We start from the raw sequence: 21,833 nt of genomic DNA on the forward strand, positions 1-21,833 counted from the left end.
GTGCAAATTGTAGCCTCTTTCTCCTATTTGTAGTGGAGATGAGTGGTACCCGGTGGGGTCTTCTGCTGTTGTAGCCCATCCGCCTCAAGGTTGTGCGTGTTGTGGCTTCACAAATGCTTTGCTGCATACCTCGGTTGTAACGAGTGGTTATTTCAGTCAAAGTTGCTCTTCTATCAGCTTGAATCAGTCGGCCCATTCTCCTCTGACCTCTAGCATCAACAAGGCATTTTTGCCCACAGGACTGCCGCATACTGGATGTTTTTCCCTTTTCACAACATTCTTTGTAAACCCTAGAAATAGTTGTGTGTGAAAATCCCAGTAACTGAGTAGATTGTGAAATACTCAGACCGGCCCGTCTGGCACCAACAACCATGCCACGCTCAAAATTGCTTAAATCACCTTTCTTTCCCATTCTGACATTCAGTTTGGAGTTCAGGAGATTGTCTTGACCAGGACCACACCCCTACATGCATTGAAGCAACTGCCATGTGATTGATTGATTAGATAATTGCATTAAAGAGAAATTGAACAGGTGTTCCTAATAATCCTTTAGGTGGGTGTATAAGAAATATATAAAAATTTTGTTTTCATGTAACACATTTACTGTATACAGTACATACAAATGTGCATATCCTTTTTCTGTGCACTACAGTATTGTACATTATTCACTTTTCCCAGTAAACTTTTACCTATTAACAAAAAAGTAGAAAAAAATGAAATTTATATATAACAAACATTGCCATGGTGAAAAAACATCTAAATATTTTGACCAGTATGACTCACACGATAACATAAAAACTTAATTTTGGTGGCAATAGACAATTACCTGACATAATAACTAGGTTTTGAAGCATTAATTAAATGTTTTAGGTGAGTATATTTTGCAGACATGCAATAGAGTTGTGATGTCCTATGAAACAGATGTGATGATTGCACTTATAGTATAGAGAATGTTAAGACAGTTTCGAAAAATGAGCCAAAGCGATTTAAAAAACTGTAACATGAACTATCTGATAGCTCGCAGTATGTTTAAATACCATGTATACCATTTACTAAATCTAAACCATGTGCATGTATACCATTTACTAAATCTAAACCATGTGCATGTATACCATTTACTAAATCTAAACCATGTGCATGTATACCATTAACTAAATCTAAACCATGTGCATGTATACCATTAACTAAATCTAAACCATGTGCATGTATACCATTTACTAAATCTAAACCATGTGCATGTATACCATTTACTAAATCTAAACCATGTGCATGTATACCATTTACTAAATCTAAACCATGTGCATGTATACCATTAACTAAATCTAAACCATGTGCATGTATACCATTAACTAAATCTAAACCATGTGCATGTATACCATTTACTAAATCTAAACCATGTGCATGTATACCATTTACTAAATCTAAACCATGTGCATGTATACCATTTACTAAATCTAAACCATGTGCATGTATACCATTTACTAAATCTAAACCATGTGCATGTATACCATTAACTAAATCTAAACCATGTGCATGTATACCATTAACTAAATCTAAACCATGTGCATGTATACCATTTACTAAATCTAAACCATGTGCATGTATACCATTTACTAAATCTAAACCATGTGCATGTATACCATTTACTAAATCTAAACCATGTGCATGTATACCATTTACTAAATCTAAACCATGTGCATGTATACCATTTACTAAATCTAAACCATGTGCATGTATACCATTTACTAAATCTAAACCATGTGCATGTATACCATTTACTAAATCTAAACCATGTGCATGTATACCATTTACTAAATCTAAACCATGTGCATGTATACCATTTACTAAATCTAAACCATGTGCATGTATACCATTTACTAAATCTAAACCATGTGCATGTATACCATTTACTAAATCTAAACCATGTGCATGTATACCATTTACTAAATCTAAACCATGTGCATGTATACCATTTACTAAATCTAAACCATGTGCATGTATACCATTGAAACTGAAAGGAGAGGAGGAAAGAAGAGTTAAAAGAAAAGAAAAAAGGATAAAAGAGAGAAAACAGGAGGAGTGAAGAGAAGAATGGAGAACAAAAAACAGGTGAAAACAGGAGGAGTGAAGAGAAGAATGGAGAACAGAAAACAGGTGAAAACAGGAGGAGTGAGGAGAAGAATGGAGAACAGAAAACAGGTGAAAACAGGAGAAAATTGGAGATGGGATGAGGGAAAGGATGTAAAGGTTCTTTACCTTCACCAATATTAATTCTGGATGCTATTTTAGACTTGGTTTCTATTTTCTCCTCATGTTAATGTTCAGGGAAGGTAAATATCAGTGATATCCTTGAAGGGGGGAGAATATGAGCATTCCACAACTGCTAGAAGAGTTGCTGCACACTAATATTCAGCAAAAAAACATTAGTTTTTCTAATGAAAAAGTAGCCACTGCACCTCGATAACAGACCATTAAGATGAATAGCAGAACAATAGGCTGAGAAGAGTTTCTGACGTGATCAAAGCCAAAACAGTCTACAGGAAAGCAATGTTTTTTCTGAGGCCTTCTTTTTTTCAAATTAAGGTTGCTCTGATTGTCACGGCTGAACATCAGTTGAACTGAGAAACATAGACGATTGGTTCAAATGCCTGGGACTCGGGTTTGAACCTAATCAACTCAGACCACACAAGAGATGTACGCTATCAGCTAACGAGAGAGTAACGTTATATTCTGCAAGGGTATGCAGTTAGGAAAGGCAAAAACAAATCAAGTTTAATGTCTATTAGTCCGCATTGAATTCTCTTTTCATCCCTTTTTAGTCTAATGAAAAACAGATTGGTAATAGTTAGCGTTTTGTCTCAAGATATTGCTTTTTTGGACCAACAGGACCAAGCGGTTTCGTTAAAGGAACCTTGGTTGAAAAGATCATTATGAAACTGAACATTGTCCCTCCACTCTCTGTAGAGGGCGCTAGAGAGAAGAGGTTTGATGGAGAATGAATTAAATGTACTGAAGTACTAACTGACTTCATTAGAGGTTGGATAACTTGCAATAGTAGTAGGCTTACTGTATGCATAACAATAGAGGCTGCAAGCCATCTGCAACATAAAAAGGGAAATGGATCATTTGCATTAGTAGTAGGCTTACTTTATCCTAAACAATAGAGGCAGCTAGCCATCTGCCACATAAAAAGGGAAATTGATCACTTGTAGTAGTAGTAGGCTTACTTTATCCTAAACAACAGAGGCAGCTAGCCATCTGCCACATAAAAAGGGAAATTGATCACTTGTAGTAGTAGTAGGCTTACTTTATCCTAAACAACAGAGGCAGCTAGCCATCTGCCACATAAAAAGGGAAATGGATCATTTGTAGTAGTAGTAGGCTTACTTTATCCTAAACAACAGAGGCAGCTAGCCATCTGCCACATAAAAAGGGAAATGGATCATTTGTAGTAGTAGTAGGCTTACTGTATGTCAAACAATAGAGGCAGCTAGCCATCTGCCACATAAAAAGGGAAATGGATCATTTATAGTAGTAGTAGGCTTACTGTATGTTAAACAATAGAGGCAGCTCGCCTCTGTCCCTGCAGCCTATTTTTAGTTTTTTAATTATTTCAAAATTATTTCTGTGGCTAAAATCTTGACTGACGTTACCAGACATGATGATTTTGAAATAATTTTTCACAGCAATCACTTGTTATTATCTAATTAAATAAAGTCCACATAAATCTGTGGTATTAGGTGAAAAAGTTCACTATAGACATGGTTCTGATTGAAACTGCTACTCTCTGTGACAACAGCAAAGCCTAAACTGCTGGCCCCTGCTCAGGGTTCAATCAGGTAGATTTAAAAGGGCCATATCTAAGATTTTTACTGTACTATTAGCATAAATACAAGCATAAATGACCAGAAGACATTTGCCGTTAATGTTTTATGCTGACGTTTTCAAATACATTTTTCCACAAAACCGTTCCAGGTACCTGAGATATTCCCCAATTAAACATTCTAAGCTGTCTGTCAATCTGTTTGCATTAACTTAGTACAGTTAAACTCGCTTTTGACACAGTAACATTCCCCTATCCAAAACCACCCTGGACTAGTTAACACCAATCCTGTCTCATTTGGTCAGAGAAGTAGAGGGGACAGCTCATGTCATTGTTTGAATTCAGCCTTGTAAACGCTGAGGGCAGGATTCTGCACAGCGCACCTTCAACATTACACTGTACATAGCCTGTTCTCGTTCAGCAAGTGACTCAGTGGTCAAATCCTATATGAGCAAAATCAAGCGTGATCTGGCGATGGGATTAGAGGACAACAGTCATCATACCAGCAATTTATTGACTTTATATTGTTGGTGTATCTTGGCAGATTTAGCAGGAAAATAAGTGATGTTCCCATACACTCAATGGCTACTCGGACGGGCTGGAATGTGTTTTATACAGTAGTGCTGTTTTCCTCCATGGTTTGTTGATCAATAGCACAAGAGGAAGAGTTACGGTAGATCTAAAGGATCAATAGACAGCTCCGGCACTTTTTTCATACCAAGTCTAGGACTGGTGAGATGTAAGACTTCCCCATGCAGTCACACTGCAATAACTGTGCGTGTGCACATGTTCCTTCATTGGCCCTCCTGCCGATTTTGAACCGCTTGGTCGTTTGCGTTCTGCAACCATGTCATTTCCCGGAGTCCACCTTTAATGGAGTTTCCATAAACAGCAGCCAGGCTGATATATATATATATATATATATATATATACCTATGAAGCGATAGTCAGTGAAACAGGATTGGCATCACTAAAGTAACTTCGTAGCTAAATGTTCCCCGGGGTTTCTTGCTGTCTTACCCGTCCTTCGCGGTTCTTGCGGTTCTTGCGCTTAGGGACATCGTCCTCCATCTCCTCCACATCCAGTTCATGGGGGAAATCGCCTACCAGCAGCTTCTGGAATAGCAAACACATACCCAAAGCATTACCTAACAACTCAGAAATGCACCAAAAAATCTCAAAACACCTCCGACACACATCTTGCACAACATGTCGGATAAAAACCAAAACATCACACAACACCTTGGATACCCAACAAAACATTACACACCACCTTGGATACACACCAAAACATTACACACCAAAACATCCCACGCCACCCCAGACACACACCAAAACTCCAGCAATCCATTCAACATACACAACCCAGATTCAACAGGGTTACACACACCTGATTCTCATCACCCCGGATTCACCAGGAATACGCCCACCTGATTCTCATCACCCCGGATTCACCAGGAATACGCCCACCTGATTCTCATCACCCCGGATTCACCAGGAATACGCCCACCTGATTCTCATCACCCCGGATTCACCAGGAATACGCACACCTGATTCTCATCACCCCGGATTCACCAGGAATACGCACACCTGATTCTCATCATCACAGCCTATAAACTGTTCTTGTGTTTGTCGATGTCTTCATGGAGTATTGCTTTGTTGTCGTCAGTGTGTGTTCCTTGTGTTTTCTCTCGCTTTGAGCGCTATTTAGTTTGTGCCAGCCTGTTGCCATTTAGTTTTTTGTGTTCAGTACGTCGTACTGTGTGTCTGCTTTGGTAAACTCCTGTTCATTGTTCATCCTGCGCCTGGTCTCCTTACCACAAACCGTGACAAATGTATTGATTATTTGTTTTCCTTTTCTGTCTAAAACTGTCCACGTTAGTTGCTTTACAGTTTTTGAGTTGTTCTACAGTATCACCTATTTAAGTGAGTTGGCAGGAGGGGCAAAAAGAGACAGAGAGGTGAGACAGAAAGAGACAACGGTGAGACAGGGAAGTTAGACAAAATGTGAGCAAGACAGAGAGTTGAGACTGAGGGACAGAGACAGAGAGAGAGAGAGAGAGAGAGAGAGAGAGAGAAAAAGGGAAAGTGAAAGAGAGAGTGAGAGAGGAAACGAGTGACAAAGGCAGAGAGGGGGGGGGGGGGAGAGAGAGTGGGAGAGAGGGGGAGACAAAGGGGGAGAGAGTGAGAGAGTGACAGTAAGCCCACAGGACCAGGATGTTTTAACTCAAATATCTGCCAGTTATATTGGAGTCATAACTTGTTGCAATCATACTTTCCATCAGGTACGAAAGGTTTCATCTATGGAGATAGAGAATTTGTAGAAAACTTGTAGAAAACCACTTGGACAGCGGCATTGAAAGGCATCTGGCATGTTAATGTAGTCCCAACACCAATCAGGACATCAGGACAGATCAGCCAATGAATCACAGGCTAAATCCCAGTGAACCTTATGACACAACATGTGGCTTATTACACAACACATTTGTTTATGTAGGATTTTGATACTGGACACGTGTAAAAGATTAACTCTTTCTCAAATTATGTGTTGAATTGATACCAAGGTTAAGTTATTCTAAAACAAGGATTTTGTTCATTTTCCTTTCTGGCACATTTCATCACTCAAAAGTGGATCATCACTCAAAACGTGACCCAAAGTTGAATGGTTCGTTCATCCTCCCAGCAACTCTCCGACAATCATCCTCTGAGTTTCACCAGCAAGTCGTGACAACGGAGGACCCCTCCCCGGAAGTAGGTAGGGGGGGGGGGGTGTCAGAAATTCATAGATGCTAACATTTCTTTCACATAGAGATGGTCTGACCGGCTCGGACAGACGCAGAGATTCAACCTCTGCCCAGGTCCATGGGGCCCCCGTCATCAGCAAGCCAACGGTCAGAATCAACCACTAGTTAAAAGGACACTTCCTGCATCCGTCGGCGGGGTACGCGGCCAAGACGGCGGGCCAGAAAATAATGACTCAATAAACGCAGAGGGAGCATTGAGAAGGCTATGATGGAGAAGGAAAAACACAAAGCCCACGTCCTTTACTGGGTTACGGGCCCTAATTGAGCCCCAGGATCAGAGGCCTACCACCAGCGGGCCTGTGGTGGAGCTGTTAATGGAAGTGCTAACTGGGTGATTAGGGAAGCCTGTCACGTCTGGAGCGAGTGAAGTGGGGACAGGAGACAACTCTCAGAGAGGAGATGACAGCTCATCTGGATGTGGAGGTAGGCACACACACACACACACACACACAGAGAGAGAGACATGCGCACATGCACAATCTATTACACACTCACACAATCTCAAACACACACACAAACACTACAAACGAGCTCACACACACTCTCACAAAAGCTTCCACACACACACACACACAGAGACATGTGCACATGCACTATCTATCACACACTCACGCACTCTCAAACACACACAAAAACACTACAAACGAGCTCACACACACTCTCACAAAAGCTTCCACACACACACACACTTGCACACATACACACACACTCGCACACGCACGGACTCAGAAACAAACACACAATAAACATAATTAAATGTATAGAAATTATATAAATTAAAACAAATGTTTGTTTTTATGCACACAAGCACACACACACTCTCCATCCTAAACACACACTCCCTCCTAAACACACACTCTCCCACTAAACACACAGTCTCGCTCTGGGGACAAGGAGAAGAGCTATGCCAGTGGCACATCTTCACTGCAGGAGATATGTTACTGCCAAGCAGCCGTACTCCCTGTACACAGCCCCACGGGAGATGGGGAGACAGAGACAAGGGCCGAGAGGGAAGGATAGCAACATCAAAGCCAAGGAGGAGGAGAGGAGTAGGTGAAGTAGAGGAGTAGATGGAGCAGAGAACTAGATGGAGTAGAGGTGTAGGTGGAGAAGAGAACTAGGTGGAATAGAGGACTAGGTGGAATAGAGGACTAGGTGGAATAGAGGTATAGATGGAGTAGAAGACTAGGTGGAGTAGAGAACTAGGTGGAGTAGAAGACTAGGTGGAGTAGAAGACTAGGTGGAGTAGAGAACTAGGTGGAGTAGAAGACTAGGGGGAGTAGAGAACTAGGTGGAGTAGAGGTATGGGTGGAGGAGACGACTGTGGTGGTGGTGGTGTGCTTCTCTTGCCTGACACTCGCTCATAGGCTCCTCCTCCTTGGCCTCCACCTTCTTCTCCAGAGGTTCTCCACTGAGCAGAGACTCCAACACAGGCCCCTCCGGCAGCCCGCCTTCTTTCTTCAGAGATGCCTCGTAGTCTAAACACACACACACACACGGCACATTAGTATCATCAGCCACCCTAGATCCAGTATTCCCGTATGATGATGTAGGAATTGATTAACCTCCGTCATCTTGACCGAACAGACTAACCCATGACAGCAGTTACTCCGGAGCCCTCCCTCATCACCCCACCGCCATCCCAATCCCACGTACCGATCTTAAACTCAATGGGTCCGAGGCGCGGATCCTCCAGGATGTTTAGCCGTCTCTTCTTGCGCCAGCAGCGGGCTGGGTAAGTGTACAGCTGCCCTGGGGCCAAACCTGAAGGGCCAAACAAAAAACAACACCAAAGGAGGTGTGTCACAGGACAAACTGTGGAAGCAGAAATGCTATTCTGGACGTCTCAGATCAGGTGCTGGTCTAGGATCCAGTCTTATTTATCAGGAAAAACGATCCAAGATCAGTACTCTCTTCTCAGAGTATTAAAGACATGTGGAAGCAAAGACAGGATATTATATTGACTCTGTGCAGGAGGTGTGTACATAAGTATAAAGGAATTATATTTATTAGCTTAGAAATAGAGTTTATGGCCTTTGTTTGCATCCGTGTCAGTCATTTACATGTTAGTAAAAACAATACTGTCTCATACACACACACACACACACACACATGCTCTCTCTCCCTCTTTGGGGGAGAAAAGAGGAACAGCCAGAGGGGAACTGTGTCACAGCCAGAGGGGAGACACTGATCCTACACAGAGAGGGAGAAAGAGAGGACAGGGGAGGTACAGGGAGAAGAGAGCGGTGGGGGAGAAAGAAAGAGGGTAGGAGTGGGAGACGAGAGGGTGAGACAATATATACATATATATGGGGGGGGGGTGAAGCGAGACTTAGTTAGAGGGAGATAGAAGGAGGAGAGAGAAAAAAGAGACAGGGAAAAGGAGGGAGAGAAAGAATAGAAATAAAAAGAGAAGAGGTAGGGGGGAGACAGATCCATATTTGTTAGGCAAAACAGCCCAATGTGCAATCAGCAGGAAGATGAGTGATCCGTTTCCATAAGAAAAGGCCAACCAGTAGATCTCAAACAACATTCTGCAGATAACCAAAATGGATCGCTTCATTTATTTTCCCGTTATTTATAGTGAACAGTGTCCCATGTGAATATCGGGACAGAGATACATATCTAAATTAATTTGCCTCTATACTTAAAATCATTTTAAATCAGACAAATACTATGAGGCCAAAGTAAAGAATTCCAACGTATTAAGGACAGCCGTTTTTCTACACTTTTTCTCTCTCTGTTTCAGGGCAGTACTGGGAGATTTGTCTTGACCTGTGTTTCCGGTCAGTTAGATGTGTTCAGCCACATGATTTGTGCATAAGACAGATTTCCATGTCAAGTTTTTCTTTAAGGAGGGTGAACCGTCACCCTCCTACCTTAGTTTGATTGTTCTTTCAAGGCATTTATTAACAGCAGGAATCAGGGAGATGAAGGTGAGCCACGGAGGTGACGGGTGGAGACAGAGAGGTGAAAGGTGGAGGCAGACGGATGAAGGGTGGAGACAGAGGTGGAGACAGAGGTGACGGGTGGAGACAGAGGTGACGGGTGGAGAGGGAGGTCATGGGTGGAGATGGAGGTCATGGGTGGAGACAGAGGTGGAGACAGAGGTGACAGGTGGAGACAGAGGTGACAGGTGGAGACAGAGGTGACGGGTGGAGAGGGAGGTCATGGGTGGAGATGGAGGTCATGGGTGGAGACAGAGGTGGAGACAGAGGTGAAGGGTGGAAAGGGAGGTCATGGGTGGAGAGGGAGGTGGATACCGAGGTGACAGGTGGAGACAGAGGTGACAGGTGGAGACAGAGGTGACAGGTGGAGACAGAGGTGACGGGTGGAGAGGGAGGTCATGGGTGGAGATGGAGGTCATGGGTGGAGACAGAGGTGGAGACAGAGGTGAAGGGTGGAAAGGGAGGTCATGGGTGGAGAGGGAGGTGGATACCGAGGTGACAGGTGGAGACAGAGGTGACGGGTGGAGATGGAGGTCATGGGTGGAGACGGAGGTGACGGGTGGAGACAGAGGTGGAGACAGAGGTGACGGGTGGAGACAGAGGCCATGGGTGGAGACGGACATTGAAACCTGCTACCCTATGTACACAGAGCCAGGAGTGCTACTTGTCTTTTTCCATCACTGAGTTCTTTGCACGGTAAACACTCTACTAAAAGCGATCAGAGTTCATAAAGTTGCCCATTCCTGCAGTTTTGTCCGCTATTCGCAAAACCAATGTTCTTCATTTGCAATGATTTTCTTCCTTTGCTGAGTCACGCTGCTGGCGAGAAAAGACCTGCTATTGCCCCCCCCCCCCCCGCCCAATGTGCAATCAGCAGGAAGATGAGTGATCCGTTTCCATAAGAAAAGGCCAACCAGTAGATCTCAAACAACATTCTGCAGATAACCAAAATGGATCGCTTCATTTATTTTCCCGTTATTCATAGTGAACAGTGTCCCATGTGAATATCGGGACAGAGATACATATCTAAATTAATTTGCCTCTATACTTAAAATCATTTTAAATCAGACAAATACTATGAGGCCAAAGTAAAGAATTCCAACGTATTAAGGACAGCCGTTTTTCTACACTTTTTCTCTCTCTGTTTCAGGGCAGTACTGGGAGATTTGTCTTGACCTGTGTTTCCGGTCAGTTAGATGTGTTCAGCCACATGATTTGTGCATAAGACAGATTTCCATGTCAAGTTTTTCTTTAAGGAGGGTGAACCGTCACCCTCCTACCTTAGTTTGATTGTTCTTTCAAGGCATTTATTAACAGCAGGAATCAGGGAGATGAAGGTGAGCCACGGAGGTGACGGGTGGAGACAGAGAGGTGAAAGGTGGAGGCAGACGGATGAAGGGTGGAGACAGAGGTGGAGACAGAGGTGACGGGTGGAGACAGAGGTGACGGGTGGAGAGGGAGGTCATGGGTGGAGATGGAGGTCATGGGTGGAGACAGAGGTGGAGACAGAGGTGACAGGTGGAGACAGAGGTGACAGGTGGAGACAGAGGTGACGGGTGGAGAGGGAGGTCATGGGTGGAGATGGAGGTCATGGGTGGAGACAGAGGTGGAGACAGAGGTGAAGGGTGGAAAGGGAGGTCATGGGTGGAGAGGGAGGTGGATACCGAGGTGACAGGTGGAGACAGAGGTGACAGGTGGAGACAGAGGTGACAGGTGGAGACAGAGGTGACGGGTGGAGAGGGAGGTCATGGGTGGAGATGGAGGTCATGGGTGGAGACAGAGGTGGAGACAGAGGTGAAGGGTGGAAAGGGAGGTCATGGGTGGAGAGGGAGGTGGATACCGAGGTGACAGGTGGAGACAGAGGTGACGGGTGGAGATGGAGGTCATGGGTGGAGACGGAGGTGACGGGTGGAGACAGAGGTGGAGACAGAGGTGACGGGTGGAGACAGAGGCCATGGGTGGAGACGGACATTGAAACCTGCTACCCTATGTACACAGAGCCAGGAGTGCTACTTGTCTTTTTCCATCACTGAGTTCTTTGCACGGTAAACACTCTACTAAAAGCGATCAGAGTTCATAAAGTTGCCCATTCCTGCAGTTTTGTCCGCTATTCGCAAAACCAATGTTCTTCATTTGCAATGATTTTCTTCCTTTGCTGAGTCACGCTGCTGGCGAGAAAAGACCTGCTATTGCCCCCCCCCCCCCCCCCCCCCCCCCCCCCACACACACACACACACACTCAGCCATAAAGGCCATATGTTCTGTTAGCTCCAACCCCACTGGATCAATCTACCTCTCGTCCCGCAAAGTGTTCTGGGACTTCACGCATTACAAATGGACCCCTTGGCGACCAAAGGGGTGAGATTCATTTTGAAACATCATTAAAGGAAGGAAAAACCCTGGGAAGCTCAGCCATCGCACTGAAGAATGCTTACCATAATAAAAGAAAGGATGAAAAAACACTGTCAGACATTTCGGGAACACTCTCCGGCAGGTAGGCGGGACATGTCAGCCACCACCATTCCAGGAATACTTCACCAGCTTAACTACAGAGGCAGGACTGCAAGGGGACAAACCTCCAGTAAGTCCCAACACCCAGGTGGCGGGTTGCCATCCCTAACAGACTGATGGCAAGGTAAAAGTCTGGAGGGAATACATCTCCCAACCTAACGTCTCACCTACAGACTTTGTCATACAGCAGGACAATGATCGCAAACATACTGCCATGGCAATTAGGATGTTTCTCAGGGCCCAGAAAGCAGAAACCTTTTATATGGACCAGGTTAATCTCCAAACAGAAATCCGTAGGAACATGGCCTTATGTTTCCTGTATATGAGATTTAAGGCAAAAGACCGGGGTAGGTTCCCAGTGTCTGGTGGGGACAGTGGCTTACAGACTTTTGGCACTTATTGCATTCAAAATATATAAGAACAAAAGACAAATGTGGGGGTGAAACAGGGATTGGGGCAGAGAGAGGGGGAGGTGAAAGGGCAGTTAGAATATTTCAGTGGGGAACTTTAATGTATGGAGAGGGTTGACTGAGTGTCGGGAAGAGGGAAATAAATGTCTGGAGGTGGGACTAAATGTCTGGAGGTGGGACTAAATGTCTAGAAGTGGGAGTTAATGCCTGGAGGTGGGACCAAATGTCTGGAGGTGGGACTAAATGTCTGGAGGTGGAACTGAATGTCTGAAGGTGGGGCTTAATGTCTAGAGCTGCTACTAAATCTCTGGAGGTGGGACTAAATGTCTGGAGGTGGGACTAAATGTCTGGAGGTGGGACTAAATGTCTAGAAGTGGGAGTTAATGTCTGGAGGTGGAACTGAATGTCTGAAGATGGGGCTTAATTTCTAGAGCTGCTACTAAATCTCTGGAGGTGGGACCAAATGTCTGGAGGTGGGACCAGATGTCTGGAGGTGGGACCAGATGTCTGGAAGTGGGACTAAATATCTAGAGGTGGGACTAAATCTCTGGAGTTTGGACTAAATGTCTTTAGGTGGGACTAAGTGTCTGTAGGAGGGACTACATATCTGGAGGTGGGACCAAACGTCTGGAGGTGGGACTAAATGTCTGGAGGTGGGACTAAGTGTCTGGAGGTGGGACTAAGTGTCTGGAGGTGGGACTAAGTGTCTGGAGGTGGGACTAAATGTCTGGAGGTGGGACTAAATGTCTGGATTTGAGCACACACAGAGGTCCACACGCAAACACACACACACACACACACACCTGACAAGCGTACCTGGGCCTCGGTGGTTTTTCTCCATCCAGATGTAGCAGTTGCTCTGAGCCACGCCTGTCTGGGAGTCCAGGAAGGGCAGTCTCATGGAGCGTTCCGCGCAGAGACGGGCATTGTAGCTGCGGCAGTGCTCAATGGCCTCTCTGTAGAACTCCTCACCCAGACTGGCAAGGGGAGCGCAGGGAGGCGCACAGTGGACACAGGGAGAAACACGAGGAACACAAGGAGGCGAGAGAGAGAAACAGAGCCCTGTTAACTGTAGGTCATCTCAGGTGAGCGGCCACATGGCACAAATCTTCAGCGGTGGAATTCAGCAAAGAGCCCATTTTTCTTTACATAACATAACCTTGAAACCCTTAAATACGGATTTCAGCGGACAAGCTTTTATTAATTACGTTTTCAAATTACTTGGGGGGGGGGGGGGGGGGGGGGGGGAGTATGCTGAAAGGTTTTTAAATGTGAAAAGTGAGTCCTGGTATGTCAGGGAAACATTGTGTTTTTGTTGTTTCATATATGTGGAAAACATGTCGATAGTTCCTGTGTCTCTGCGTGTGGATGCTGTAGAGAATGAATGTTATCTCCCCCCCCCCCACCTTACCTGTTCTTAATGACTGTTCCTCCAGATTGCCTGTGAACAGAGAGAGAGAGACTATGAGTCACTGCTTCTCCTCCCCTCTCGTCTCCTCTCGTCCCCTATCCTCTCCTTTCTCCTCTTCTATTTATCACCAAGCTATTATCTTCCTGGTGTTTCACCAACACAGTCACAACTGCAATATTCCATGAAAACAGAGCCAGGTTGATATTCACATATTAATAAATAAAAAACAATGATTGCAAGGCACAAAGAAAATCTTAAAACTCTATACACAAGGAATACTTTTGATGTCCATTTTTAGAACAAATAGAAGAACAGAATGACAATACAAAGAGCAGAATTGTGGAAAATCCCCATGGCAACCATACATTACTGTTGCATTCTTTTGTCATCGACAAAGCGGCCAATCAAAATCCAGGAGACATGGCTGACAACTAACTGTTATGAAACCACACCCTGCATGAAGCCCTCAGAGCACCATATCACTGCTGAAGGATTGGAGACTCGCTGGCCCCCTAGCAGAACTTCCTCCGAGATCTGACGAGACACGCAGCATGGAGGAACAGGGTTGTCCTCTTTAGGATCACTTCCATTAATCCAACTATATCATGCCCGCCAAGGCCAACTATATCATGCCCGCCAAGGCCAACTATATCATGCCCGCCAAGGCCAACTATATCATGCCCGCCAAGGCCAACTATATCATGCCCGCCAAGGCCAACTATATCATGCCCGCCAAGGCCAACTATATCATGCCCGCCAAGGCCAACTACATCATGCCCGCCAAGGCCAACTATATCATGCCCGCCAAGGCCAACTATATCATGCCTGCCAAGACAAACTATATCATGCCCGCCAAGACAAACTATATCATGCCCACCAAGGCCAACTATATCATGCCCGCCAAGGCCAACTATATCATGCCTGCCAAGACAAACTATATCATGCCCACCAAGGTCAACTATAACATGCCCGCCAAGGCCAATTATATAATGCCTGCCAAGGCCAACTATATCATGCTCACCAAAGCCAGCTATATCATGCCCTCCATGGCTAGCTATATCATGCCCACCAAGGCCTACTGTATCATGCACACCAAGGCCTACTGTATCATGCACACCAAGGCCTACTGTATCATGCACACCAAGGCCAGCTATATCATGCCCTCCATGGCCAGCTATATCATGCCCTCCATGGCCAGCTATATCATGCCCTCCATGGCCAGCTATATCATGCCCTCCATGGCCAGCTATATCATGCCCACCAAAGCCAGCTATATCATGCCCGCCAAGGCCCCCTGTTTAAAAGTGCACCACATTTGAGCGCAGGGCTCGGGTGGAAGTGGTGGGCTATTAGGGGAAAAGCACCCGAGTCATAACTGTAATGAAGCAGCAGGCCAGGGGGTGAGGTGCTTTCAGAGGTGTTTGGTCAGTACCGGAGATAAAGCTGTTTATCAAGCCGGAGGAGAGGAACCGGCAGATCCCACCCATCTCTGTCTATCTGCTAATGAAGACCAAGCCTGACGCATTGGTCCACCAGACCATCGGCACATTTGGGTGGAGGTGTCCACAAAGGACATGAATGGAACTAGAATATCGGCCACATACTCGAGGTTCTGTGAGTTAATAAAAGCCCACTGTGGCTTTGATGATATTGGGCAGTGTGGTGGAACGATCGCTGCAATCGCTACCCGTTTCATTCCTTAAGATGACAGCGGGGATGCCAGTGCTTCCGATCTTAATTTTTTCGACAGAACTTGTGAATACCCTGGCTGGGGAGAACATAAGCTGGTGTTTCTTTGACACACATGCACTCAAAGATGTCCGCACAAATAAATACTCATACATGCAAAGAAGCGAGAGGAAACGCGCGCGCACACACACGCGCAAACCCATGCATCACTTTTTTTTAATATTAAGTGTGTGATGTTGAAATAGGCTAGGGCTTAAAAGCTGTAGCCCGCCAGATCTGTGAGCAGAGAGAGGAAGTATAAAGCAGAAAAAAAAACATTCAAAATGCAAAGCAGCTAGCCCCTGAGGTTCCCCCATTCCTCACCCTCCCTCCCCCCCCCCGCCCCCCCTTCCAGCCCCCCCCACCAAACTACTCCCCAATTCAACCCCTCCCCCACACCATCACTACACCGCCTGCCATTCCAGCTATCAGAACAAGTCAAACCTTTCAATAATAAGTTGACAGCTGTAGAAAATGGCTGATTTCAATTTGGTCGCCTCTGCCCGCAATCTCATTACATTACGCCGCGGCTGTTTGCCCTTGAAGGCTTAAAAAAATATGTATTTTGGGTTATCGGACGCGAGGCTGAAAGCGATGAGGATGTGCCCCGGCATCGGGGGGGGGGGGGGACCGGGCAGAGACAGAGAGGAGCCATCCCTCCTCCATCCAGCCTGCAATCGGCGTTCACACGGTTCCTCAGAGCCGGTGGCCCACCGATGTCTGAGATAGCCCGGGTTCCGCCTTCAGCTCCGGTGGTTGGGCCAGGGAGGCGGACAGGAAAGGCCGGGCTGTGTTTCACCATAAGGGGGCTAATTTATCAACTTTATGGCCACCTGCACAGGGAGGAAACCTATTTCAGCGGCATTATTCGTCGGCCAACGTGACTCAAAACTAGCGGAGCAGAATAGGGAGCTGCCAGATAAGGCGGACAGTGTGAGATGGCCGTACAAAAACAGCCCTGCATAGTCTGAAATACAATGCAATACCAATCCTCTGAAAAGCACAGAGACAGACAAGGCTAGGCACACACAAACAGGCTATAGAACAGTCACTGATATTGACACAGACACAGACACGGACAAAAACACACACACACAAACTCACAAACACATGCACACGCTGAACACAAAAGAGGAGAAATAAGAAAGAGCCTGGAGCATCAAGTGCCTTTTTAACAACCACAAACCCACAGAGTGTCTGGATACAAGGTAAACAGAGGGGAGCGATTGGTCCAAACAAAAGCAGAACAGAAACTGTAACATATAGCTGGGAGCTCACCCACTAAAACACACATACGTATATGTACCACATCCATGCCTACGTACACAAGATGTGTGTGTGTGTGTGTGTGTAAAATGTACACACACGCATAAAGGATCTCACACACACACAGACAGACGCACAAACAAGTACATACCGGAAAACATACAACCTTCCAAGACAGCGCAACCCGAAACACATTCCCTCAATAGCCCACTTTCTGAAGCAGTAGATGCCAGAGGATCAAACTGTCGTCTTAGCTGTAGTCCAGAGCCGGCTGACTCGACACATGGCACATGCAACGTCTGCAGTTAAAAGACTACAGTACCCAGAGCACCGGCAACTGGCCACTCTCCAATTAACCACAATTAGCGGTGGTGTGAATGAAAGAGAAACTGAGGGCTCCCTCTAGAGGGAAAGTCTGGTCAATGGAGAAATGAAACCTCACGGCATAAAATAAGAACTGGTCATAAAATATTTAGCTGCAATTACGAAAATGGCAATTAGGAAAAAGGATTATGTCCTAATGGTGATTTCTAACAGAGTGACTAAAGGGGCATCAGCATAATTATCCTTCAAGAGAAATTATAGAAATGATAGGGTTTAACAATGTCACCAGCGTGCCTACTGGCGACGATATTAAAACCAGCACCATCTCCAAAATGGGCTCTGATCCATGTACCACTGGAGCCCATCTGATATGTCCAGTTTCCTGACCCCGTAGTACACACTTTGGTGTGTGTCTGTGCGTGCGTGTGTAGGGGTGGGGGTCCGTGAGTGTCTGGCTGTTACAGATGGCCAATGCTGAGATGGACAGGTGTGCCAGGTGTAGAGACCAGTGTGTGTGTGTGTGTGTGTGTGTGTGTGAGTGTGTGAGTGTGTGTGTGTGATTGTGTGTGTGTGAGTGTGTGTGTGGGGGCATCAGTGAGAGGCAAAGCCTCTGTCTTATTTGTCTGGCTATGCCCATAAGCCTTCAGAACTGATACTACACGCACTATGTCTTAATCTGAGCCAGTTTCACACAGCAGGAAAATATTCTTCCAACGACAGGAAACTCAAATTGCCACGTGGGTCATAAAACTGAGGGGGGAAAAATAATTTTTTAACCTGTGTTCAGACAGTTTAAGTTAGAGGCCGACACTTTTTAGAAGCCTGTTTCTTCCTTGAGTACACCACCAAGTTTTTTTGCATTTCTTGTGTTGAAAGGAGAATTCTGGAACAACCGGATGATCAAATGGAGATCCTGAACACTGTACTAGTGCTCTGGTTCAGACAGCTCAGGACTCCAGCAGGAGGCGGGCTCTGTCTGGCCTGTTGGAGGGAAGGCAATCTGTGAGCCCACCCATCCCCCACAGGCAGTCTGCAGATTACACTATGCAATATCACCCCTTACCCAATCGCCCCCACCCCCTCCATATCCACCCTGCCCCCTTCTCTCCTCCAAGTCTGCCCCTTCTTTCTCAGTAGCCAGAGAAATGATTTATCTTGCTTTCTTTTTTTCTGCCTCTGCCTGGACTCTCAGTAAAATGCTGTGCTGCTGAGAAGTATAGATATAAAGCTTTAGGCCTAGTGAATATAAAGCTATAGGCCTGATAGATACAGTACAACACTATAGGCCTGGTAGATACAGTACAACTCTATAGGCCTGGTAGATACAGTACAACACTATAGGCCTGGTAGATACAGTACAACACTATAGGCCTGGTAGATACAGTACAACTCTATAGGCCTGGTAGATACAGTACAACTCTATAGGCCTGGTAGATACAGTACAACACTATAGGCCTGGTAGATACAGTACAACACTATAGGCCTGGTAGATACAGTACAACACTATAGGCCTGGTAGATACAGTACAATACTATAGACCTGGTAGATACAGTGCAATACTATAGGCCTGGTAGATACAGTACAACACTATAGGCCTGGTAGATGCAGTACAACACTATAGGCCTGGTAGATGCAGTATAACACTATAGGCCTGGTAGATGCAGTATAACACTATAGGCCTGGTAGATACAGTACAACACTATAGGCCTGGTAGATGCAGTACAACACTATAGGCCTGGTAGATGCAGTATAACACTATAAGTCTGAATATAAAGCTATAGGCCTGGTAGATATAAAGATATAGACCTACTACATATAAAGAAATAGACCTGGTGGGTATAAAGCTACATGCCTGGTGGATAAAACATTATTGATCTGGTGAATATAAAGATATAGGCCTGGTGGATATAAAGATATAGGTCTGGTTCATTGACTAGAACCACAGAGACCAAACACAGCCACTGTTTAACACCGCTGACCAGACCTTGAAACAGGAGCAAACATTTACTTTTTAGAAAAGACTCACGGTTCGGAGACATTTGACCATACTAGGGTCGACAAGTTTAATTTGTGGTGAAGGGAAGGGACGCATTCTATCCAAATGTAAACAATTACTTCTTCCCAAAGTCACGACTGTCTCAAACTGTTGGCAGTGAATATTTACTACTTATGTGCATAATAAAGACCCATACACACTGACTTCCTGTCTCGTTAGGAGACATCTTTGACAGATGGCTTTGACGTAGCCACATAGTGGGAAAATAAAAATGCATTTTTCATGGCTAGGATACCTAACGCTAATGGGGCTCCGGTGACAGGAGTGTGTGTCTTCTCTTTGTGTATGCTTGAATGTGAGTGTGTGTGTGTTTCTATGTGTGCACGTTTATTTCTTTTGTGTGTGTGTGTTTGTATTTGTGTGTGTGTGTGTGTGTGTACATTTAAATGAATGTGTGTGTGGTGTGACGTCGAGTGTGCAGCCACACACACAAATTGCGTTGAGCTGATGCTACACTCGCGGGATGAGCTCAGGCTGGAGCCGGCCAACAGCAGGACAGAGGGAACTTGCCCGGTATGACTCCACCAAACACATCCTCCCTCAGTAAGACCAGAACCACCTCACATGGTTAGGAAGCTGGACAAAACCCAGGATCCAAAACATACATACATATGTGTGTGTGTGTATGTTATATGGGTAGGTTTTATAGGTAAGTGTTATAGGTAGGTAAGACATTGGGGGTGGGAAAGTTTGGTGGAATAAAAGCAAGTGGTATATGTAGGTGGTGTATGTAGGAGGTAAATAGGTAGGTTGTATACTGGTAGTTGGTATAGGTAGGTGGTGTAGTTTGGGAGTAAATAGGTAGGTGGTATATAGTTAGTGGTGGAATATTGGTAGGTGATGTATAGGAAAGTGGTATAAGTAGGTTGTATATGGGTAGGAGGTATATAAGTAGGTGGTATAGGTAGGTTTTATAGAGGTAGTGGCATAGCTAGTGGTATAGGTAGGTGTTATATAGGTAGTGGTATAGGTAGGTGTTATATAGGTAGGTGTTATATAGGTAGTGGTATAGATAGGTGGTATATAGGTAGGTGGTATAGGTAGGTGTTATATAGGTAGTGGTATAGGTAGGTGGTATATAGGTAGGTGGTATAGATAGGTGTTATATAGGTAGTGGTATAGGTAGGTGTTATATAGGTAGGTGGTATAGATAGGTGTTATATAGGTAGGTGGTATAGGTAGGTGGTATATAGGTAGGTGGTATAGGTAGGTGTTATATAGGTAGGTGGTATAGGTAGGTGGTATAGGTAGGTGGTATAGGTAGGTGTTATATAGGTAGGTGGTATAGATAGGTGTTATATAGGTAGGTGTTATATAGGCAGGTGGTGTAGGTAGGTGTTATATAGGTAGGTGTTATATAGGCAGGTGGTGTAGGTAGGTGTTATATAGGTAGGTGGTATTTAGGTAGGTGGTATATAGGCAGGTGGTGTAGGTAGGTGTTATATAGGTAGGTGGTATTTAGGTAGGTGATATATGTCGGTGTGGTATAGGCATGTGTGGAAGATGTGAACAGAATACATTAACATACAGTGGGGAGAACAAGTATTTGATATGCTGCCGATTTTGCAGGTTTTCCTACTTACAAAGCATGTAAAGGTCTGTAATTTCTATCATATGTACACTTCAACTGTGAGAGACGGAATCTAAAACAAAAATCCAGAAAATCACATTGTATGATTTTTAAATAATTAATTTGCATTTTATTGCATGACATAAGTATTTGATCACCTACCAACCAGTAAGAATTCCGGCTCTCACAGACCTGTTAGTTTTTCTTTAAGAAACCTTCCTTTTCTCCACTCATTACCTGTATTAAATACACCTGTTTGAACTCGTTACCTGTATAAACGACACCTGTCCACACACTCAATCAAACAGACTCCAACCTCTCCACAATGGCCAAGACCAGAGAGCTGTGTAAGGACATCAGGGATAAAATTGTAGTCCCGCACAAGCCTGGGATGGGCTACAGGACAATAGGCAAGCAGCTTGGCAAACTTCAAACGAGCCTGGACATGCGCTGGCTTGAGCAGGGGGACCTTGCGTGCACTGCAGGATTGAATCCATGACGGCGTAGTGTGTTACTAATAGTTTTCTTTGAGACTATGGTTCCAGCTCTCTTCAGGTCATTGACCAGGTCCTGCCGTGTAGTTCTGGGCTGATCCCTCACCTTCCTCATGATCATTGATGCCCCACGAGGTGAGAAGGTGAGAAGGCAACAACTGTTGGCACCATTTTTAGAAAATGGAAGAAGTTCAAGATGACGGTCAATCTCCCTCTGTCTGGGGCTCCATGCAAGATCTCACCTCGTGGGGCATCAATGATCATGAGGAAGGTGAGGGATCAGCCCAGAACTACACGGCAGGACCTGGTCAATGACCTGAAGAGAGCTGGAACCATAGTCTCAAAGAAAACTATTAGTAACACACTACGCCGTCATGGATTCAATCCTGCAGTGCACGCAAGGTCCCCCTGCTCAAGCCAGCGCATGTCCAGGCTCGTTTGAAGTTTGCCAATGACCATCTGAATGATCCAGAGGAGGAATGGGAGAA

General features: G+C 45.1%; 1 protein-coding gene across 1 annotated transcript in view; it reads right to left on the reverse strand.

Annotated features, from left to right (window-relative positions):
* Window positions 1-17,164, reverse strand: part of dpf1 (D4, zinc and double PHD fingers family 1) — a 40,878-nt gene extending 23,714 nt beyond the window's left edge. Inside the window, exons 1-6 of the mRNA XM_029122933.2 lie at window positions 17,053-17,164; window positions 13,908-13,937; window positions 13,313-13,473; window positions 8,284-8,391; window positions 7,978-8,105; window positions 4,844-4,939 (exon numbers count right to left, since the gene is read on the reverse strand). Coding sequence (XP_028978766.2) covers window positions 4,844-4,939; window positions 7,978-8,105; window positions 8,284-8,391; window positions 13,313-13,473; window positions 13,908-13,937; window positions 17,053-17,096 — 567 coding nt within the window. The 5' untranslated portion in view covers window positions 17,097-17,164. The remainder of the gene's footprint in view (window positions 1-4,843; window positions 4,940-7,977; window positions 8,106-8,283; window positions 8,392-13,312; window positions 13,474-13,907; window positions 13,938-17,052) is intronic.
* Window positions 17,165-21,833: the final 4,669 nt, after the last annotated feature.

The sequence above is a fragment of the Esox lucius genome, chromosome 1, assembly GCF_011004845.1.
Source record: "Esox lucius isolate fEsoLuc1 chromosome 1, fEsoLuc1.pri, whole genome shotgun sequence".
NCBI classification, from domain to species: Eukaryota; Metazoa; Chordata; class Actinopteri; order Esociformes; family Esocidae; genus Esox; species Esox lucius.